The 18,567-nt window shown below is 60.5% G+C and overlaps 2 protein-coding genes across 2 annotated transcripts; one reads left to right on the forward strand and one right to left on the reverse strand.

Annotated features, from left to right (window-relative positions):
* Positions 1 to 65: 65 nt before the first annotated feature.
* On the forward strand, positions 66 to 10,130 carry TLCD2 (TLC domain containing 2). Its single transcript, XM_078611726.1, has 4 exons — positions 66 to 1,633; positions 2,728 to 2,810; positions 4,509 to 4,591; positions 8,413 to 10,130. The coding sequence occupies exons 1-4, from the start codon at positions 1,449 to 1,451 to the stop codon at positions 8,797 to 8,799; spliced, it is 738 nt and encodes a 245-aa protein (XP_078467852.1). The 5' UTR covers positions 66 to 1,448; the 3' UTR covers positions 8,800 to 10,130.
* DDX55 (DEAD-box helicase 55) lies at positions 3,916 to 18,524 on the reverse strand. The gene is made up of 16 exons (XM_078611725.1): positions 18,344 to 18,524; positions 17,980 to 18,030; positions 15,869 to 15,955; positions 15,003 to 15,094; positions 14,745 to 14,807; positions 14,147 to 14,296; positions 13,627 to 13,816; positions 13,218 to 13,300; positions 12,517 to 12,648; positions 12,179 to 12,271; positions 11,789 to 11,903; positions 11,501 to 11,669; positions 10,923 to 11,114; positions 10,567 to 10,748; positions 10,287 to 10,416; positions 3,916 to 5,231 (listed from the first exon to the last, which is right to left on the reverse strand). The coding sequence occupies exons 1-15, from the start codon at positions 18,437 to 18,439 to the stop codon at positions 10,288 to 10,290; spliced, it is 1,824 nt and encodes a 607-aa protein (XP_078467851.1). The 5' UTR covers positions 18,440 to 18,524; the 3' UTR covers positions 3,916 to 5,231; position 10,287.
* Positions 18,525 to 18,567: the final 43 nt, after the last annotated feature.

Raw genomic sequence — 18,567 nt, forward strand, 5'->3', positions numbered from 1 at the left:
GTTAGGTGTTACGAAACTCAGGGTTAGACCGCCGTTTACTATAAGCGAGCGCAGGATAAAGTTGCGTGTTCCTCGTCCCAATCGTCGAGGAACACTTGAGGTGTGCGCTGTAACTCCGCTCATGTGGTTGTTTTGTAAGCTGTACTGGTGGCTTCTGTGGGTCACCTTATACTTTGGTGCTAAGTTTTTTGCAGCAGATGATTTTAACGAGAACCCCCGATCCTCGTGCAGATGGGGGTAAAATGTGGCTCAAAAATGCGAGCAGTGTCGCTCGACCCAAAGCAATGTTTCCACCCAAACGGGGGGACACCCACCCATTCAATCTTATGATCCATCAGCATGGCTCTGGAGTCCATGGGCCAAAACAGACATTTATACCACCTAAGGTAGAAAAACGAAGTCCATATTTCTGCGGCTCGTAAGATTGATAACCCCCCCCCCCCGCGCATTTCAAACGGTTTAAACAATCCACACGTCCAAAAAGCTGTCTTCGCGAAGGTGATGATGCCCACCTCACGTGACACCCACAAGTAATGATGTATCGCCTGGTTGGGCTCATGGACTCGAGTGGAGGTGAGCGCGCAGTCGGGGGGCGCTGATGGCCGAGAGAGCAGCGACGCTTTGAACGCCGCCCCAAACCAACCCTGCTGCTCGCTCCCCAGACTCCCTGACCCTGCTGCCCCCTGACCTGGTCCTCACGACCCGCCGCTTGGACCCCATCGCCCCGATGCACGAACCCAACCCTCCTCGACCCCCAGGCCCTCGTGCCTCGCCACTGGCCTGAACGCCAGGGCTGCCTGCTCCCCGCTCGCCACGCCCTGCACACCACCCCTCGTGAGCCCCACTCCCCATCTTCACACTCCGAGAAGCCCCACCCCCCTGCTCGCCACAAACACCAAACAGACCCCACTGACTGTATCACACTGCCAGCTCACCCCCACCGCCCACATTCCATGCTCACGACTCATCATCCTTCCCTGCATTCTCCACGTCACCCTCCCCTGCACGCCTCGTCACCCCTCCCCTCGTCACCCTTCCACGCCCTTCGTCACCATTCCCCCCACGCCCCTGGTAACCCCTCCCCTAGTCACCTCTCCCGACTCCACGCGCTCCGTCGCGGCTCCGCTGTGGCAGCGCCACGCGACGTGGGCGTGACGCCGCGTGTTGTGTAAGCGAAGCGCGTGAGCGCACGCGGCGGATGAGGAGGAGGAGGGTTGTGGTGGTGGTGGTTGTGGGAGAGTCGGAGCCGAGGATCATCCCCAGCGGGGCACCAGAGGAACCGGCTGCGGTCTCGTCTCGAGCTCGGGACCGGCGAGAACCCCCCCCCCCCAGCCTCAACGCAGGGGACGCGGACCGCAGTGTCCAGACTCCTAGAACCCGAGGAACGGACCGCGTGGACCCGCGACTGGGATCGTGGGCAGGGGAGGGTGACCGTGGCACGAACGGGGATGGAGGCGGGCGCGCTCCCGGGCCCCGCGGTGGTGCTGCTGTCCGCGGGGGTGTTCTGGGCCGTGGCTCGCGTCGCGCAGCGCCTGCCCGCGCCGCGCTGCGCGCTCCGGAACGCGTGGAAGTGGCGTAACAGCGCCGCCTCCATGGTGCACGGCGCGGTCACGGGCAGCGGCGCCGTTCTCTGGTAACCTCACGGGGGGGGGGGGGGGTCCCTTATCGGCACCGTGGCACCTGGGGCAGTGATTCTGTCCCGTGTGGATGTGGTGGCGATCCCGGCACACGGAGTCTGCCCCGCGTCTGTCTCGGCATGCTTCGGATCCCTCTTGTGCACGATACTCCTGCTCGAAGTCTCCGTGGCTAAACAAATCGGACTCGGTAACTTGAGCCGTGGAGGAGGCGCGCACGTGTTTCTGGCAGTCACGTGATATGTATGTATACCAAGCCACGTGTTCTATAGAATAAATTAAGTTGCTGTTGTATAAGTCATCGCTCGTGTGGAGACACGGGGGGGGGGGGGGGGTGAGACTGGATACATTACAAACCGCGAGTCTCATCGCCCGCGTGCGCGGACGAGACCGAGGCAGCCGGCCGGGTTCTCGGCTCCGAACCGGTTCGACGACTGGGGGGGGTCAGACATTTGTGACGATGTGTGACGAGGGGGGGGGGGTGAGAAATGTGACGTCACATCAAAATGCGCAACTTTAAATAAATATAGAATTGGTATAACAACACTAATTGTTATAACAACACTCCTACAACATCAGAGTGCAGCGCCACATTAAATACGCACTACAATGACAATAGTTTAAAGCGGTTTGAAGCATGTTTTATTTTCAAAATGGAAATATGGTTGGGGGGGGGGCGGCAGAGCTTTGTGACGTCATTTGACGGGTGGGGGTCTGACTTTGTGACGCCGTGAGTCGAGGGGGGGGGGGTCAAAAATCGTCAAATAGCGTGACGTCATTTATGGACGGCCCCTTACACACCGCACTTTGAACTCGACGACGTCCGTTAGATTCCTGGATTATCGCTTTCACATCAGTGGCGATCGATATCTGGAACCGGTCCTTGCTCTCACCCCCTTGCACCAACGCGCAATAACCAGCGTGGTGAGGTCTGGCCAGGCCATCGGTGTAAGGCCCCCAACAGGGCCGTCGAGTGGAGGACGAGCGCACCCGTGCGTTGTTGAAGCTCTCTCGCTCCTCGTCGTCAAAAGCGTAGCGGTGACAACAGCGCACGAACAACAGCGGGTGGCTCCTGTGCCCCCCCCCCCACCAGCTTCTACTCGCACCCGGAGATGGCGGAGGACCTGATCGGCACGTGGAGCCCCGCGTCGCATTGCCTCGTCGCCGTCTCCATCGGTGCGAGTCCTCGAGCACCGGGCAGCCGCTAGCGGCCACTGAATCCGGCCCCATCGTTCACCCAGCCACGCGTGTGGTCACTCACTTCGCCCACTTGTCCATTCGCCCCCACTGCACCTGCTCATTTGCCCATTCACCCGCTCGTTTCCTCGCTCGTATTTGCTCACCCACGCATTTGTTCACTTGGGTCGTTCACGCTCGCTTACAGATCATTCAACCACTCGTCCCCCCCACCCCCCACCCGCGAGAGGGGCAGCCTCCTCGCCCCCCCCCACGATAGAGGAAGCCCTCACCACCGCCCCCCCGCCGGCCGGCTCCGTGCCAAAGTGAAGCCACCCCCTTGGCTGCAGCCGGCGCGGAACCTGCGGCAGCGGGGCCCTGCGCGGCCACGCCGCTGGTTTCAATTCACGGCCGCGCCTCGGCTCCAACCCCAAAAGCACCGACGCGGTGTTGGGTTGTTGAACATCGGCTTACGTTACCCCGCCCGCCCCCTCCCCCGGTGAGACGGGATCAGAACGGTAGGCGCCAGATAATTGCGGGGACTGCCCTCGATCGTTTCAAGATCGGAGGCAATTATCGGCAGTCACGCAGTATCATCTTTTTTTGTGTTCGCGACGTTTTGCAATAAAAATGGGAAAAGCAGAATCTGTGGCAGCAGCAGCAGCGTCGGCAAGAAACGAAACGGAGCCCCGGTGCCCACCCACCCACGGTTGGCGCTCGCTCGCCTTCCGTACGCCTTCACTAAACGTATTACTGGGATTGGTGTAAATCCTATTAAGGCCAGACCGAAGCGCCGCCAGACACGCTGGGGCGATCGCTCTCAATCGGCTTAACGGCTCGCCCCGCTTACTGGACATCTGTGGTAGGAAAAAAAATGCTCGTCAGATTCTTCCAGTCTCAAGATTCTGATTCCACTCAGTGGCAGCGGAGGGGGGGAGGGGAGAACAATTCTCGTTCGGACGCACCCGTCGATCCCAACGCAGCGTCGCGCCCGAAGTGGGTGTGCACGCGCGTGAATTTTGCGCGCTTCCGTGCCTTTTGGGTGCAACGTAACGCGCGGTCGGTAAAAGTTGCGGAGAAACAAAACTCGCGCGAGAAACAGCACTGAAATAATACATTCTTTTAATGGAATTAACACCCAGAATCGGTGGCGTCGTTGGTGGGCGAACCGTCCCGCGCACATAAAACAGGCGACTCGGTGAAGCCGTGGCCGGTGCGGCGGGACGCTCTGGGCGTGTCCCCGCAGGCCCACGCCGCTCCCGTGGTGACAAACACACACTGCGTGGCAGGGCCCAGCGGATGTTACGGTCACGTGACATTAGATTTGGTGGTAAGGGTATTTGGCCTACTCTTCCACGCTGGCCAGACGAGTTGGAGGTGGGAGTCCCTCCGCCTTACCCCCACTGCACACGACCAGCCAATAACAGTGGTCGTATCCATTGATGCTGTTGGGTGGACAGGCGTTTGGGGCACCTTGTCCCAGTCGAGGTGAAGCCAAGGGACAGCTGAAAGGCGTCTCGACCGCTCCGCCTCATTGGTGGGCGAGCAGGGCGGCCGTCCGGCACGACGCTGCGAGGCGCAGGCCCAGAGCGGTCACCCCCTTCCACGGGCGCATCGCAGAGCGTCCGCGTGCCGTGGAGTGCCAGGCGCTCCGTTCGTGACCCGCTCGCCCGCTGCCCTCTCCCCGCGCGTGCGCAGGCTACTTCCTCAACGACCTCGTCGACATGCTGCTCAACCAGAAGGTGCAGCGCTGCTGGGAATTGCTGCTGCATCACCTGGTGGTGAGTCCATCGCAGGCCGCACACCCCAAAGTCGTTAAAGTTGCTCACTTTACAAGCCTCGTGTCCCCATGGGTTTTATAACACCGCTGCACCTGTATACATCAGAGAGACCAACAGCTGCGAGATACCGCTTTTATGGTGGAGCTACACTTGAGGGTGATGGCGGAGCCGTCGCATCTGAGATTACGGCCACGGCAGGCGGAGCAGGGTTAGACTCTTGGGCCTTTTTAGAGATGCGAAGTCTCGAATAACGACGTGCTCCGTGCGCACCGCTGGGCGCGCGACCGCGGCTCTTCAGGCGAGCGCAGCGTCCTCCCGCCGCAGCGTCCCCACGTGCGAAGGCGTCGCTGTTTAATGTTGACGCGTCATCCACAACGAGGCGTCGAGAGCAGCCGAAACACTCGGCTACTCCGGCGTGGAGGGCCGGCACGGGGTCCGCGGCCTTTCACCCCACGCCACGAACCCGCGATAAGGTGTGGCGACTTCGGCACGCGCTCCCCACCCAGCCGCGTCTCGAGGGCAAGGACCGCGATTGGCCGGAGGCTGGGGGTGTGGTGGGTTGTGGGTGGGGGAGGGCGAGGGAGCGGCGCCGTGGAGCTGGAGACGCTTGCCCCTCTCCCCCGGCGCGACGCGGCCTGACCTGCGGAGCAAGAGACAATGGCGGCCGTTCACGTGGGGTGTTCAGATAACGTTGAAGCAGCAAGAGGTACGAATGCAGCGCGTCAAGATGCGCGACTAAAAGTAACGGACGAGTGCAGGAGCGGTCACTCGATCGCACGAAACCACGACACTCTCGCTTCAGGTGACAAGAGGCCGCTGCAGGAAACGCGCCGCGCTTGTGGGGCACCGTCAGCTCCGGCCGACGGTGCCACACACACACACACGCCCCACACGTCAGCGGTGGGGAAGGTCGAGTGGTTATTAAGACTCTCGACTGAGGATAATGTTGCATTTACCTCCTGATGTTTTGATCACTTTGCACTGCAGGGTCAAAATTGGGAGGGTGAATTATTTAAAGACCCAAAGCCTGATGAGAAGCGCTGTGCTTGCCAACTAAAGTCGGTGGCGTTCGCAACCGCAGCGCCGTGAAGCAAACCAGCGGTGTCCGAGACCGCAGGAGACAGAAACACGAGGTCACACGAGGTCGCACGCACTTCCTGTCACTGGGGAATTTAGACACGAGGAGGGGCCTCGCAGGGAGGCACGGAGCCGACGTCGGGTCAGACCAGGAGCGGCGCACGCACCCATCGGACTTGTTCCACCGGGTCACCAACACGCAAACTGCGGTCACCTTCGCAGCAGCAGCGGCTTATGGCTAGCCATCGAACAGAGACGGTCACCGCATCGCGCGCTTTCAAATGCGCTTCTGCGGCCGTCTTGAACGCTCTTTCTTGCGATATTAGGAAGCCAATGGGGCTATGTACTTTTAAATTATCTACATTGAAAACTCATTTCTTTATAACTCCTTTGTGTGTTAAGTTTGTTGTCCTCCCCCCGTACCTCCAATGAGTGCGGTTGGCTACGTACAGTGCAAAAGAAGTGCTCGCTAACAACGTGGAGAGGCATCACCGACGATTTACGACACGGGCCGGCCGACAAACGACACGCCAACACGCGCGGGACGCCGAACAAAACACGCTTGACACGAAGCGCACAGGTGCAGGCATCCAGCCGCTGGGACTTGTCAGCCGCTCCGTGCCCACTAAGATTTACGACGTTACTTTGGAGAGCAACAGATATTAATAATGATGATGAAGTAGCACGTTTGTTACAGCGCAAGGCTGTTACGCAGCGAGGCGGCCGCTGCGTTTCACAGTCGGGGTGATGTTGCTGCTGTGTACGATCCCAAAAGTGCGATGTGGTGTCAATTTTTGTAATTTGATCAAGTGATGCTGGCACACAACGGCCTACTCATCTCGAATTACGTCACGGGATCGTTCACGTCCGCTCTTAAGCAGATGGCGCGTATTATTTTACAATTAATAAGCCGGCAGTATTAACCAGGCCGGCCGCCCGGCCGGGTTCAAACGACGAACCTCCGCGGCGAGCAGTGAACGCCGTTACCACTGGGCCGCGTCGCTGTCCCGTTTTCACGAGCGGTTACGTACGTGCGGCGTAGTGCAAGAGTAATGTGGAAACCACGGTTTTCACATTTGGCATAAATCCGGCAAAAAAAAAGTCTAAATTGGGAAAGGCGTCAGGTGGGGCGGGGTGCAGGTAGCGCCAAGGCGGGGCAGCGAGCACACAAGCGCGCATCACGCGACGCGTTGGGTGCGATACACAAACAGCGCCGGATGTTTTTTGCGGACGATCGCCAAGTCAACCACAGCCGCCGATAACACAACGCGCCGCAGGGGCTGTAGAAACCACGAGGTCGATTGCCGTCGTTATCTACCTCCCGGGCCCGATTACCCAAGCGCCGTCCCACGCCCTCATTCGGGCGTGCCGTCACGTGCGTCGCGCCCATTAAGAGCCGGCACGTTACGCAATGCAGAGGGGTGCACGCCGAGCACTTTTACCGACCCATCCAAAGGTGTTCACCAACAACAGCCGTGCCGGTCGCGTCGCGCGTGCGTGCGGTAGCGGTATTTGGCAACGATGCACGTGGACATTTGTGCGAGCGTGCCGCGTTCCGAGGTGCACACGTGGAGAGAGCGCACACGGCACCGAGAGCATGCGGCACAGTCACCGGGACGGCACGTGCGCCATGTTCTCCGGTGTCGCGGCCGCCGCTGTGCTGTTTACACGGAGCTGCGACCCTCCTCGCCCCGCGACCCCTCGGCGGCCCCTCGCGGTGCAGGGGAGGGGCCAACCCTCCCCTGCTTCCCCCCTCCCCCTACCCGCATGCCGCCCTTTGCCCTACTGCTGCGTGCGCGGGGAGGAACCAGAGAGACGAGTTTAGTGGCGTCGTTAACGACGCAGGCGAGGGTTGGCGGATCGTGTACAGAAGGCCACCGGGCTGGGAGCCGGCCCCGGCGATGGCAGCGCACCGAGTGGGCTGTTGAGGAGCTCCGAGTGGTCATAGCCCGCTTTCCGTGGGGCACTGGGATTTCCTCCCACAAGTCATCGATCCTTGAAATGTAATTGGGCCAAACACCGCGATGCGTTGTCTTGCGACTCGCCGAGGTTTTCCGCATAAATGCGTCACGGCGTTATTTAACAACTGACCGAGTCGCCACCTCGCGGGAATCCGCTGACCTCGGCTGACGTGGACCAGTCCCCCACAACTCCCCCCGAGCGGCCAGTGGGTCAAAGGTTCAACCGCAGCAAAAACCAAAACACGTTGACCAGCTGCATGTGGGCTACTGGGCGAGACGGGGTCAGTGCGAAGTAGGGTAGTGGGTGAGACGGGTTTGTGTATTGGGGCAGTGGGTGAAGGCTGTAGGGGTTTGCGTGGAGTGGGTTAGGTGCAGGCAACCAGTGGAGGGGAGCAGAGGGAGATGAGGGGAGAGTGTGGAAGAGAGGAGAGATGAGAGGGGAGAGGTAGGCAGAGGCGTGTCCATGGAGGATCATGGAGGATCATGACGACACCGAGTGCGATGTTGAAACTGATCCGGGAGTGGCTTGAGGAGCCGGTGGAGGGATTGGAGAATTGGGGTGACGATCGTTGCAGTCAAAAGTCTTGCCAATTTGGACGTAGCTTAAGGAGTTTGCATGAACTGGTTCGTCAAATCTTCCCATATTCGCGTTGGCAGCGGTTCCCGCGCGAGGGCGAGCACGCGGTCGCACCTCCCAAACGCGTCGGTAGCGCACGTGGAGGAGGAGTCGGCGGCGACGTCCCCGTGGTGGTTTTGAGCTCCCCCCCCACCCCGGCCCCCCAGGTGATCGTGTGTTTCGGCGTCGCCGTGCTGCACCGCCGCTACGTGGGCTTCGCGACGGTCGCCCTCCTCGTCGAGATCAACTCGGTCTTCCTCCACGGCCGCCAGCTCATGCTCATGGCCGGCCTGGGCAAGACGACGGCAGGCCGCGTCGTGGGCCTGCTCAACCTGGGCACGTTCGCCGCGTTCCGAATCAGCACGCTGGCGTGGATGACGCGCTGGCTCGTGCTCAACCGTGACGGCATCCCCGCCGCTGCCTTCGCCACGGGCAGCGTCGGCATGGCGCTCGTGACCGTCATGAACATCGTGCTCTTCTACCGCCTCCTGCGCAGCGACCTCCTGCACGCCGGACGCGCCGCGCCGCTCCGCGGCAAGGAGACCGGCCTGTAGGCCGCAGGAGCCTGGCGGCGTCCGGCCCGACGTCGGCCCGACGTCGCCGGCCTGGGATCGATGGCCACGCTTTTCTCCTTCCGTCGACTCGAGGCCACGGGCGGCGCCGAGACCGCCTGCTACCGCGCCGCCGCTCATCCTCCCCCCCCCCTCTCGTGCCTCGTGCGCCGAGAGACGGTGATCACAGAATGGACGGTAACTAAAGCTCCGATTAGTACAGAAATTACAGCACTTCCGCGACGGCCGCCGATGAAGGCACCCCACTCGTGTCAGTACGCCCTCTCGCACGCGCGCGCGCGCGGCCTCTTACTCCGGTCTTGGGTGCCACGTTCCTTGCCGTAGCCCCGCTCTGCTGGGTTTGGGCAGCGTGGGCGATGGCGGCGGGTGGCAAGGGGCGCGCGCGAGTCGAACCAACACGGAAAACGCCGACAATCCGTGCCGTGGGTCTCCGAGATGCTTCGATTCTTCTTATCACTACGGTGGTCTCTACTCTGATAGCCGAGCCGGGCCTCTCCCTCTCTCCATGTGGCCTAGCTCTTATGAATCTTATTCTTGCAGTCTGCCTTCCAGTAGAGACTGCTGACCGGTGCTGCATGCCTGTGTGAGATTAATCATTTCGGCGTGTGGTGTTAGGAATAATTTTTTACGGTAAATACACTAAATAGTAATTTATATTTATCGTGAAAACCTCAAGTATATTTTTTCTGTAGTAATCAACGACGTGTCGCTGGGCGCCGCTCGCATCGGCCGCCTCCTCCGGGAAATGACCGGAAAAGCCAATCGGTCGCCTCTCCCCACGCCGCGGCCTCGCGATCTCAGGAGTCCGCACCGCTCGCCGGGGATTGCGCCAACAAACGCGGCGAATTTAAAATGGGCGCTTTGCGGCTCCTTGCATGGTTTGTGTTCCGTGGTGGGGTTCAGGTTGCGGCGTGGTGCTCGCTGCACGGTCCGGTGGCCGTGCTGTCTGTGCCGGGCGCTTCAAGCGGTGTTTACACGTCCCCGTCTCCCTCTCTACCTCTACGCGCACCTCCTTGCGCGATTACAACTTCCCCCCCGCCCATGCCATTGTGCTCCCCCCCCTCCCCACCGTGTGACACTTTCAATGAAATGAAAATGTAATCGGTCTAGCGGAGTAGCCATGTCTGTGGTCTTGTCTTTAGCGACGCACCTTGGGCAGCCGCCTCTGTCTTTTCAGGCAGTATTTATTTGTGGTTTGAGTTACGATGCAGACTATTCCACTTCTCTGCTAGTAATCCAGTCCGACCTCTACTGATCGGAAAGACGAGCGATCTATGTAACGGTGCATACTGTAATTAAACGTTTGATCTGTAGCTTTCTTGCCTGGAATGTTCGGAATTGTCACGCGGAGGCGCAGTTGGGATACATGGGCTCGCTCGGATCGTGCGCCATTTGCTTGGCGGGGACATCACGGAGCCACCGCCACCACCGCCACCACCGCCATCACCTCGCACAACGGTGCTAATTACCTCACTGCGCTGCACCACCCTCCATCTGCCGGTCGCACTCCTCCGTGCTGATCTTCTTTTTCTTTAGCTTCTTGAGGAGCCGTGTGTCCTTGACCAGCTCTTTCATGTCTTGATCATCCGAGTCCGACTCCTGACGGAAAAAACGCACAGGGGCACGGACTGTAGCCGGCACGCGTACAGAGCGCGGTCCCTGCTTAGCGCCGGGTGTCCCCTCCGCTGCCCGTGACTCTGTAACTCGGTGAACCCCGTGGCCTCATGCGGAGCAACGATCCCCACGCACCTCTTGCCGGGCGCTGGCCTTGGCGGTGCGCGCTCGCTTGCGCTTCCGTCGCTCCGCCTGCTTCGACCAGGGCTTGGGCCTGGGATTGTAAATGCGACCTCGACCCTTGACCTGACCCCCCTCTCCTGGCTCGCCCGTCACCCGCGATCCCTCCCCCTCCTGCCCCTCTTCCACGGTGTCTCCTACACAACCACACGGAGGACGCACGGCAAGGGGAGAAGATTAATAACGCGCGCAAAAAGATGGTTCTGCCACGTCGATCGCACCGGCGCTGCGCGGGGCGCGACGGAGGGAGTGACCCAATGGGCGCCGGATGCTGCATCTCCCGGTACCGGCGGCCGCGGCGTTTCTCTCACCGTCCGCTGGCGGTGGCGGTGGCTGCGCGAGGCGCGCGCGCCGCTGCTTCTCGCGCTGCTTGTCGCGGTAGGGGATCGTGTCCGTGTCGATGGTATCTGGCACGAACCCCGTCACGCGGACCCCTCGCAGCTCCGGCATGCGCGGCAGCCTCAGCAGCGCAAAGCCACGTGCCAGCGCCCCCAGGTCCATGTCTGCGTGCGAACGCCGGGTACACGCACACGAACGCACACACACATACGCGCCGCGACATCCAAACTTAAACCACCTTCCAGGGGTCACGACCCCACACAACGGAAACGAGTTCAGGAAACGCGAGGAGGCGGCACGGCGGGGGAGCTCACAACTTCATCCGGACGTTCACAGAGGCGAGGGCTGTGATGTGGGAAGTTGATGAGGTGAGTGGTGTGACAATGGGGTGAGATGAAGAGTGCTGTTGTGAGCCTTGAGGTGAGAAGAGGTGCCATGCTGCGACTGCTGCGGTTCATTCCGTGGGGCGTCGAGGAGACGAGGTGAATCGAGGTGAGACGAGGTGAGACGAGGTGAGACGAGGTGCCGTGGCGAGCTTCGCGCTGCCCACCCTTTATGCGGAAGATGAGGCTGCACTCGTGCTTGGCGTAGGCCTGCACGCACGACACGAAGGCCTGCATGCCCTTCTCGTAGACGGCGCGGTCCGTGCGCGCTGCCTTGCGCACCTGCGGCAGGACGTCCACGACGTCCCTCTGGATCGCGCGCTCCGTCAGCGGGCACTGCGCCACGGTGAGGAGAGGGGACAGGGAAGGGGGAGGGTCAGGATCGGCGCCGCGAGTCGACGCGCGGGTTGGGGCCGGCGCCGCAAGGTGGCGCGCGTGCTGGGGGCCGGAGGCACCTTCTGGTTGATGGACAGGAAGTTGACGTAGGCGCTTTCCATGGGCAGCAGGAAGACGAGGGCGCTGCCATGGTTCCCGATGCGCGCGGTCCTCCCACAGCGGTGGACAAACGCGCTGCGCCGCCACCACCACACACCACCACAACCACCACAGGTCACCACAGGTCACCACCACACATCACCACAATCACTACCACATGTCACCACCACCACCCATCCATCATCACTACATAAACACTAGCAGATTCACAATTACTACACATACCCAGCACAATCCCTCCCACGCACACGCATGCGTGCATACGCGTTCGCACACACACACACGCATGCACGTAAACACGCATGTACGCACACACGCGGACACACACGCACGCAGTGCAGGCTGCTCACCTGGCGGAGGAGGGAGGATCAAACTGCAGCACCCAGTCCACCTCGGGGATGTCGATGCCTCGCGCCATCACGTCGGTGCACACCAGGAGGCCACTGGGGAGCGCGGGGGGGGGGGGACAATGAATTATTGAATCCATTTGTGCAGAGCTTTACACACTCGTATGGGTGACCTTTCTCCAAGTTCTCCGCTTTCCTTCCAAACGCCGAACACTCACGAACGGAAGTGACCAAACATCATCTCAATGCAGGACCCTGAGGCTTTACTGGATAAAGAGGCATCGTCGTCATCGCCGTCACCATTTTACCAAGCGCCGCATCACAGAGCGTGGATCGCCCACCTGGGAAGGCTCCGAAAGGTGGCGAAGATTTTGTTGCGTTTGTCCTTCATCTTGCCGTGGATGGACATCACGGTGACGCCGTGCAGCAGCGTCTGCAGAGCCTTGCCGAAATACTCGACGCCGGCACACGTGCTGCACACCGCCACACACCGTCACAAACCGTTACACACCGTCACGCACACACCGTCACACACACAGTCACGCACACACCATCACACACACACACTGTCACGCACACACCGCCATGCACACACATTCAAAGCACAATTGCGCGGGCACAGTCACAGATGCACATTCATGCACCGTCACACACCATCATGCATGCACCATCGCACAACTACACACACTATCATGCACGGGAATACACACTCGCACACACGCTCACACAAAGAACCCTGTTTAGCCTTAACAGACTGTTGGAGCAAGTGCTGTTATCGAGCACCCATGAAGGCCAAAACGGCACACGAGGGGGTGGGTGGCCATCACCACTCCCGGCCGCCTTTGTCTCCCCAGTGGCGACATTTATACACACCGCACCAGGAACTCATTTGAGGCCGAGTCACCCTAGGGGAGGCCCTGGACCGGTTCAGATAATCGTCACCTGTGTTGGCCGTGAGCGGGAATCAAACTAAAGCAGCGCAGCGTGCTAACCGCTACCGCTCCCCGCGACACGCGTACACACGGTCGCGAGAGTACAGTACCTGAAGAACACGAGGTGTTTCTCCTGTTTGCGTGCACGAAGGAACGCGATGAGCTGATTGAACTTTTGCTCCGCCCGACAGATCTGAGGGAAGAACGGTGACTTTGTTATTTACCCAGGAAAAGTCTCGCCAAGAGCCCCGGCACCCGTTTTCAGGAGGGTCCTGCTACACTGGGATGTCTGACCACAAAACTGCATGAGCAATGAGAGTTTGGCTTCGCGTGGCAGGAAACCAGAGAACCCGGAAGAAACCCCGGCACCGCGGCGAATACGAGGGGGCGGCCCGTGGCATCGCCACCTCCTGGCCGCACCTCGCGGGCCTCACGGCCACAACACGATCGTGGCAAGCGTCGCTGCGCGGTGCCCGGTCACGGTGCGGTGCGGTGCGAGCGGGCGAGGGGGCAGCGCACCACGTAAAAGTTGTCGAGGCGCGCGGGCGTGCGCCGCGTGCTGCTCTCGGCAGCGCCGCGCTCCTTCACCGCGATGCGCACGGGGTTGCGCAGGCCGGCGCGCACCAGCGCCTCCAGCTCCTGCGTCTGCGTGGCCGAGAAGAGCCCCGTGCGGCGCTGCTTCGGAAGGAAGCTCAGGATCGTGTTGAGGCTGCGGGCAGGAGGAGGAGGAGGGGGCGGCAGGAAGCGATTTACAGGAAGGGCCGGCAACAGGACCGCACTCGTAGGACGTCCGCGCCTGCTGTCCTCCGTCACGAGGATGTCGGGTCGCAGTTGCAGAAACGCGGTTTCGGGTTTTTCGATTCACCGCATTAATGCGGCTAAGACACTGCAGTGGCGGCTAAATATGGTCTTTGGTATCGGTGTGGAACACACCGATACCAAACACAAAGGCACCTCGCCACCGCTCACCGGTCTTTCACCGATGCTCACCGCGCCCCTCACCGCAGTCACAGTGCACCACGCCTCACACGGCCCTCACCAGGCCTCGAAGCCCATGTCCAGCAGCCGGTCGGCCTCGTCCAGCACCAGCACGTCGAGGTTGCGCACGGCGCCACGCAGGTCCAGGCCCTCGTCGCTTCGCTTGAACAGGTCCTCCAGCCGGCCCGGCGTCGCCACGATAACGTGGCCTCTGGGCGCGGCCAACGGCAACAACGGAGAGAGGGAGCCGAGGGAAGAGACACGGGGGCGGTGGGAGGAACCGGTGAGAATCAGAATCCCGTGGCGTCGTGAACAAAACCAGGAGCGGGGACTGTTTGTCGCGAAATTTAGCGACTTACTGGGTTTCCCTTGCGACATTCTGTCGAGGGGACGAGGACGCGACGTGCGCATTCCAGATCTAGTCTCGGTTCGCCACCGTCCGACGCCGCTGATATTGCCGAGTGACATTTTTGACAACTCTAGAGGGTCTATCCAGCGACGTAGAGCGGCCCCTTGACGCTCCACTTTAAACAGTTGGAAACACTGAGCAGGGAAACGCAAACGCCTTGCGCCTGGTTCAGGCTGGTGCGACTATTGTGCGATCGCTCACGGAGGTCACGGCGGACGGGATGGGGGAAGGGACGTCGCGACTGACTTACCCGTTCGCCTGGAACTTGTGAACGTCGTCCATCGGGTTGCTGCCTCCGATGAACAGGATATGGCTGAAGCAGAAAATTTGTATTTAAAGTTGTAAGTCGTCATCGTGGATTACGCGAACGTTTCCCGGTGTAACCGATATTGAACGCAACTGGGCCGCACGTGTGCTACAGACACCGGAGGGAGAGCGTCGTGATTCCCAGACTCGAGAGGGAGCCTCAACCCGAGCGTTACTGCCAGTGAGCACTTGGGCAACGGACCTGAACTGCGGGAACCTCTGGAGGAAGTGTCCGAGCACCTCGTCGATCTGCACCGCCAGCTCCCGCGTGGGGGTGATGATGATGGCCCCCACCTGGCAGGGCAGAAGAACCCGGGGGGGTCTCTCTCTCTCTCATGTCGTCCACGTCACGCCAAGAACCCCCCCACCCCCACGCTCCGCGTTTGCTTTCGATTACAATCCAAAGTCGTGCCCTGTGCTTCACGCACATGAGTTCTCAACGAGTCTCACAACATTTTCGCGCAACGGCGCTCCTCACTGCGTTGAGTGAGTGCTTGACTTCAGAATCAGAATCTGTGTTTAGACTGGAGGAGGAATCCGATGCGTTAAAGAGCTCTTTTACACACATGTCCAGTAGGGGCAGGTAAGAGCGTGACAACAACAAAGACGTGACTGACAGTAGTGCAAAGTAGAAGAAAGGTCAACAAATCACCCAAACACACAAATGAATCTAAACCATTCCCATCCCACAAGGCGAAGCCCACTGAGAGGAAAGCACAGCGCCGGGAGAAACACCACGCACAGGAGAGGGAGGGTAACACTGAAATCCCCGCACAGTCATATTCACGTGTTGCCTTTCCCTGGCCACCTCCCGGCCCGTGAACATGACATGAACATAACGGGGCTCGCAATCGCAAGTGGGTTCACGTGCTCTCGTCTGCGCGGCCTTCTGAGCGTCATCGTCTCGTATGCTTAGCCTTTCTCCGGGCACACCGGTTTCCTCCCACACGAAAGTAAAAAATAAACGTCTTGATTAAATGCAAACGGTCGGAACGTGCCGACGCAGGAGGACGCCCTTGCAAAAAGTCTCGCGCCACAGCCAAGCACGGGGCACAGGCCTCTCCTCACCTCCATCTTGTGGAGGCCGCCGTCGCGCCGCAGCAGCATCTCGATGATGGGGATGACGAAGGCCAGCGTCTTCCCGCTGCCGGTGACCTGGGACGGAGAGCGGGAGAGAACGCGTGGGTCACGCGGGCCAGGGGTTGCAAAGAGTGGACGGGGTGGGAGGAATGCGGACGCGTGAAGGAGAAATACGTGGAGGAGTGTGAGGGGTGAGGAGAGTGGAGGAATGAGGGGTGAGGAGACGTGGAGGAGTGGAGGGGTGAGGAGATTGGTGGTGTGAGTGGAGGAGTGAGCGGTGAGGACAGGTGAGGGGAGTGGTGGTGTGAGGGGTGAGGAGAGTAGAGGAATGAGGGGTGAAGGGAGTGGAGGAGTTAGAGGTGAGAGAAGTGAGGGGAGTGGTGGTGTGACAGTGAGTAGAGTGGAGGAGTGAAAGGTGAGGGGAGTGAGGGGTGAGGGGAGTGGTGGTGTGAGAGTGAGTAGAGTGGAGGAGTGAAAGGTGAGGGGAGTGAGGGGTGAGGGGAGTGGTGGTGTGACAGTGAGTAGAGTGGAGGAGTGAAAGGTGAGGGGAGTGAGGGGTGAGGGGAGTGGTGGTGTGAGAGTGAGGAGAGTGGAGGAGTTAAAGGTGAGGGGAGTGAGGGGTGAGGGGAGTGGTGGTGTGAGAGTGAGTAGAGTGGAGGAGTGAAAGGTGAGGGGAGTGAGGGGTGAGGGGAGTGGTGGTGTGACAGTGAGTAGAGTGGAGGAGTGAAAGGTGAGGGGAGTGAGGGGTGAGGGGAGTGGTGGTGTGAGAGTGAGGAGAGTGGAGGAGTTAAAGGTGAGGGGAGTGAGGGGTGAGGGGAGTGGTGGTGTGAGAGTGAGGAGAGTGGAGGAGTTAAAGGTGAGGGGAGTGAGGGGAGTGGTGGTGTGACAGTGAGTAGAGTGGAGGAGTGAAAGGTGAGGGGAGTGAGGGGTGAGGGGAGTGGTGGTGTGAGAGTGAGGAGAGTGGAGGAGTTAAAGGTGAGGGGAGTGAGGGGTGAGGGGAGTGGTGGTGTGAGAGTGAGGAGAGTGGAGGAGTTAAAGGTGAGGGGAGTGAGGGGAGTGGTGGTGTGACAGTGAGTAGAGTGGAGGAGTGAAAGGTGAGGGGAGTGAGGGGTGAGGGGAGTGGTGGTGTGAGAGTGAGGAGAGTGGAGGAGTGAAAGGTGAGGGGAGTGAGGGGTGAGGGGAGTGGTGGTGTGAGAGTGAGGAGAGTGGAGGAGTTAAAGGTGAGGGGAGTGAGGGGTGAGGGGAGTGGTGGTGTGACAGTGAGTAGAGTGGAGGAGTGAAAGATGAGGGGAGTGAGGGGTGAGGGGAGTGGTGGTGTGAGAGTGAGGAGAGTGGAGGAGTGAAAGGTGAGGGGAGTGAGGGGTGAGGGGAGTGGTGGTGTGACAGTGAGTAGAGTGGAGGAGTGAAAGGTGAGGGGAGTGAGGGGTGAGGGGAGTGGTGGTGTGAGAGTGAGTAGAGTGGAGGAGTGAGAGGTGAGGGGAGTGCAGGAGTAAGGGGCAATCCATTTAGTACGTACGCATGGAGGGGGGAGGTTAACCCAAATGCGTACGCTTGTGTATGGGGGGGGGGGTCTACTGACAATGTGCGTACGCATAGGAAACGGGGGGAGGGGGTTGAAGCCTCGATAATAATAATGAAGCTGGCGGTGGACTGTTTGCTTAAACACGTTAATATTATTAATCCTTGATCGTTTCTTCGTGGATTAAATATCGGCCGATCTATAAGATTCGGGGGGGGGGGGGTGCGTACGCAGGTGGGGGGAGGGGGTGTGTACGCGTGCGTACAGGGAGTGGGGGGAGGGGGCAAGTTTTTACAGATGTTTGCGTACCTACTAAATGTATGGCCCCTAATGGGTGAGGAGAGTGGAGGAGTGAGTGGAGTGGATGAAAGTGGAGTGAGGGGTGAGGAGAGTGGAGTGAGGGGGGTGGAGGAGAGGTGAGGGGGGTGGAGGAGAGGTGAGGAGAGTGGAGTGAGTGGTGAGGAGAGTGGAGGGGTGATGGGAGTGAGGAAAGTGGAGGAGGGGTGAGGAGAGTGGAGTGAGGGGGGTGGAGGAGTGAGGGGTGAGGAGTCTGCGGAGACGTGGAACGAGGAGCCTTTACCGCCTCGGCCGCGACATCCTTGTTGTTGAGGAACAGGGGGATCGTGGCGGCCTGGGGAGAGAGGGGGACACGGGGTTCAGCAGCCGCGGCCTCACATCACACAGCCCGAGACCCCGAGCGGCCGTTCACAGAGCCCTGGGTCCAGAGAAGAGGCTCTTCCACCCGGCATCAGGACATAGTCAGCCAGATCTCAAGACTTTCGTGAACGACGACAAAAGCACCGACGACCCAAACGCCCTGGAAATCATGGACACAGAAGCCCGTAGCGGGGTCCCGAGAAGTCGCGTTCGCACCAATGACTCGCCCCCCCACCACGACCACCCCCCTCCCCCCGCATGTCCCGCTCACTGCCCGCGTGTGGCACCTGCACGGGGGTGGTGGTGGTGAAGCCCAGGGCCTCCAGCGTCTCCTCCACCCCGCGGCTCAGCCTCACGCCCAGGGAGCCCCACGTGTCGCCCATGCCGCCTCGAACTCGCCGCACGCCGCACGCATTTCCGGGGTCGCGACCTCGGCTTCTGGTTGACGTCACGCGCTGAGGGAAGGGGCGGGTCTGGGTGGGGGGAAAGAGGTGGGGGGACCACGTGGGGC

The sequence above is a fragment of the Lampetra planeri genome, chromosome 37 (genome assembly GCF_965212315.1).
Source record: "Lampetra planeri chromosome 37, kcLamPlan1.2.h2, whole genome shotgun sequence".
Classification (NCBI taxonomy): domain Eukaryota; kingdom Metazoa; phylum Chordata; class Hyperoartia; order Petromyzontiformes; family Petromyzontidae; genus Lampetra; species Lampetra planeri.

Coding starts and splice junctions, on each gene's coding strand:
- TLCD2 (XM_078611726.1), top strand. CDS start 1,449: ATGGAGGCGGGCGCGCTCCCGGGCCCCGCGGTGGTGCTGCTGTCCGCG. Junction 2,811..4,508: donor CCTCGTCGCCGTCTCCATCG/GTGCGAGTCCTC, acceptor GCGCGTGCGCAG/GCTACTTCCTCAACGACCTC. Junction 4,592..8,412: donor TGCTGCTGCATCACCTGGTG/GTGAGTCCATCG, acceptor CCGGCCCCCCAG/GTGATCGTGTGTTTCGGCGT.
- DDX55 (XM_078611725.1), bottom strand. CDS start 18,439: ATGGGCGACACGTGGGGCTCCCTGGGCGTGAGGCTGAGCCGCGGGGTG. Junction 14,297..14,744: donor CACAAGTTCCAGGCGAACGG/GTAAGTCAGTCG, acceptor GGCCGCGCCCAG/AGGCCACGTTATCGTGGCGA. Junction 13,817..14,146: donor GACATGGGCTTCGAGGCCTG/GTGAGGGCCGTG, acceptor TCCTGCCCGCAG/CCTCAACACGATCCTGAGCT.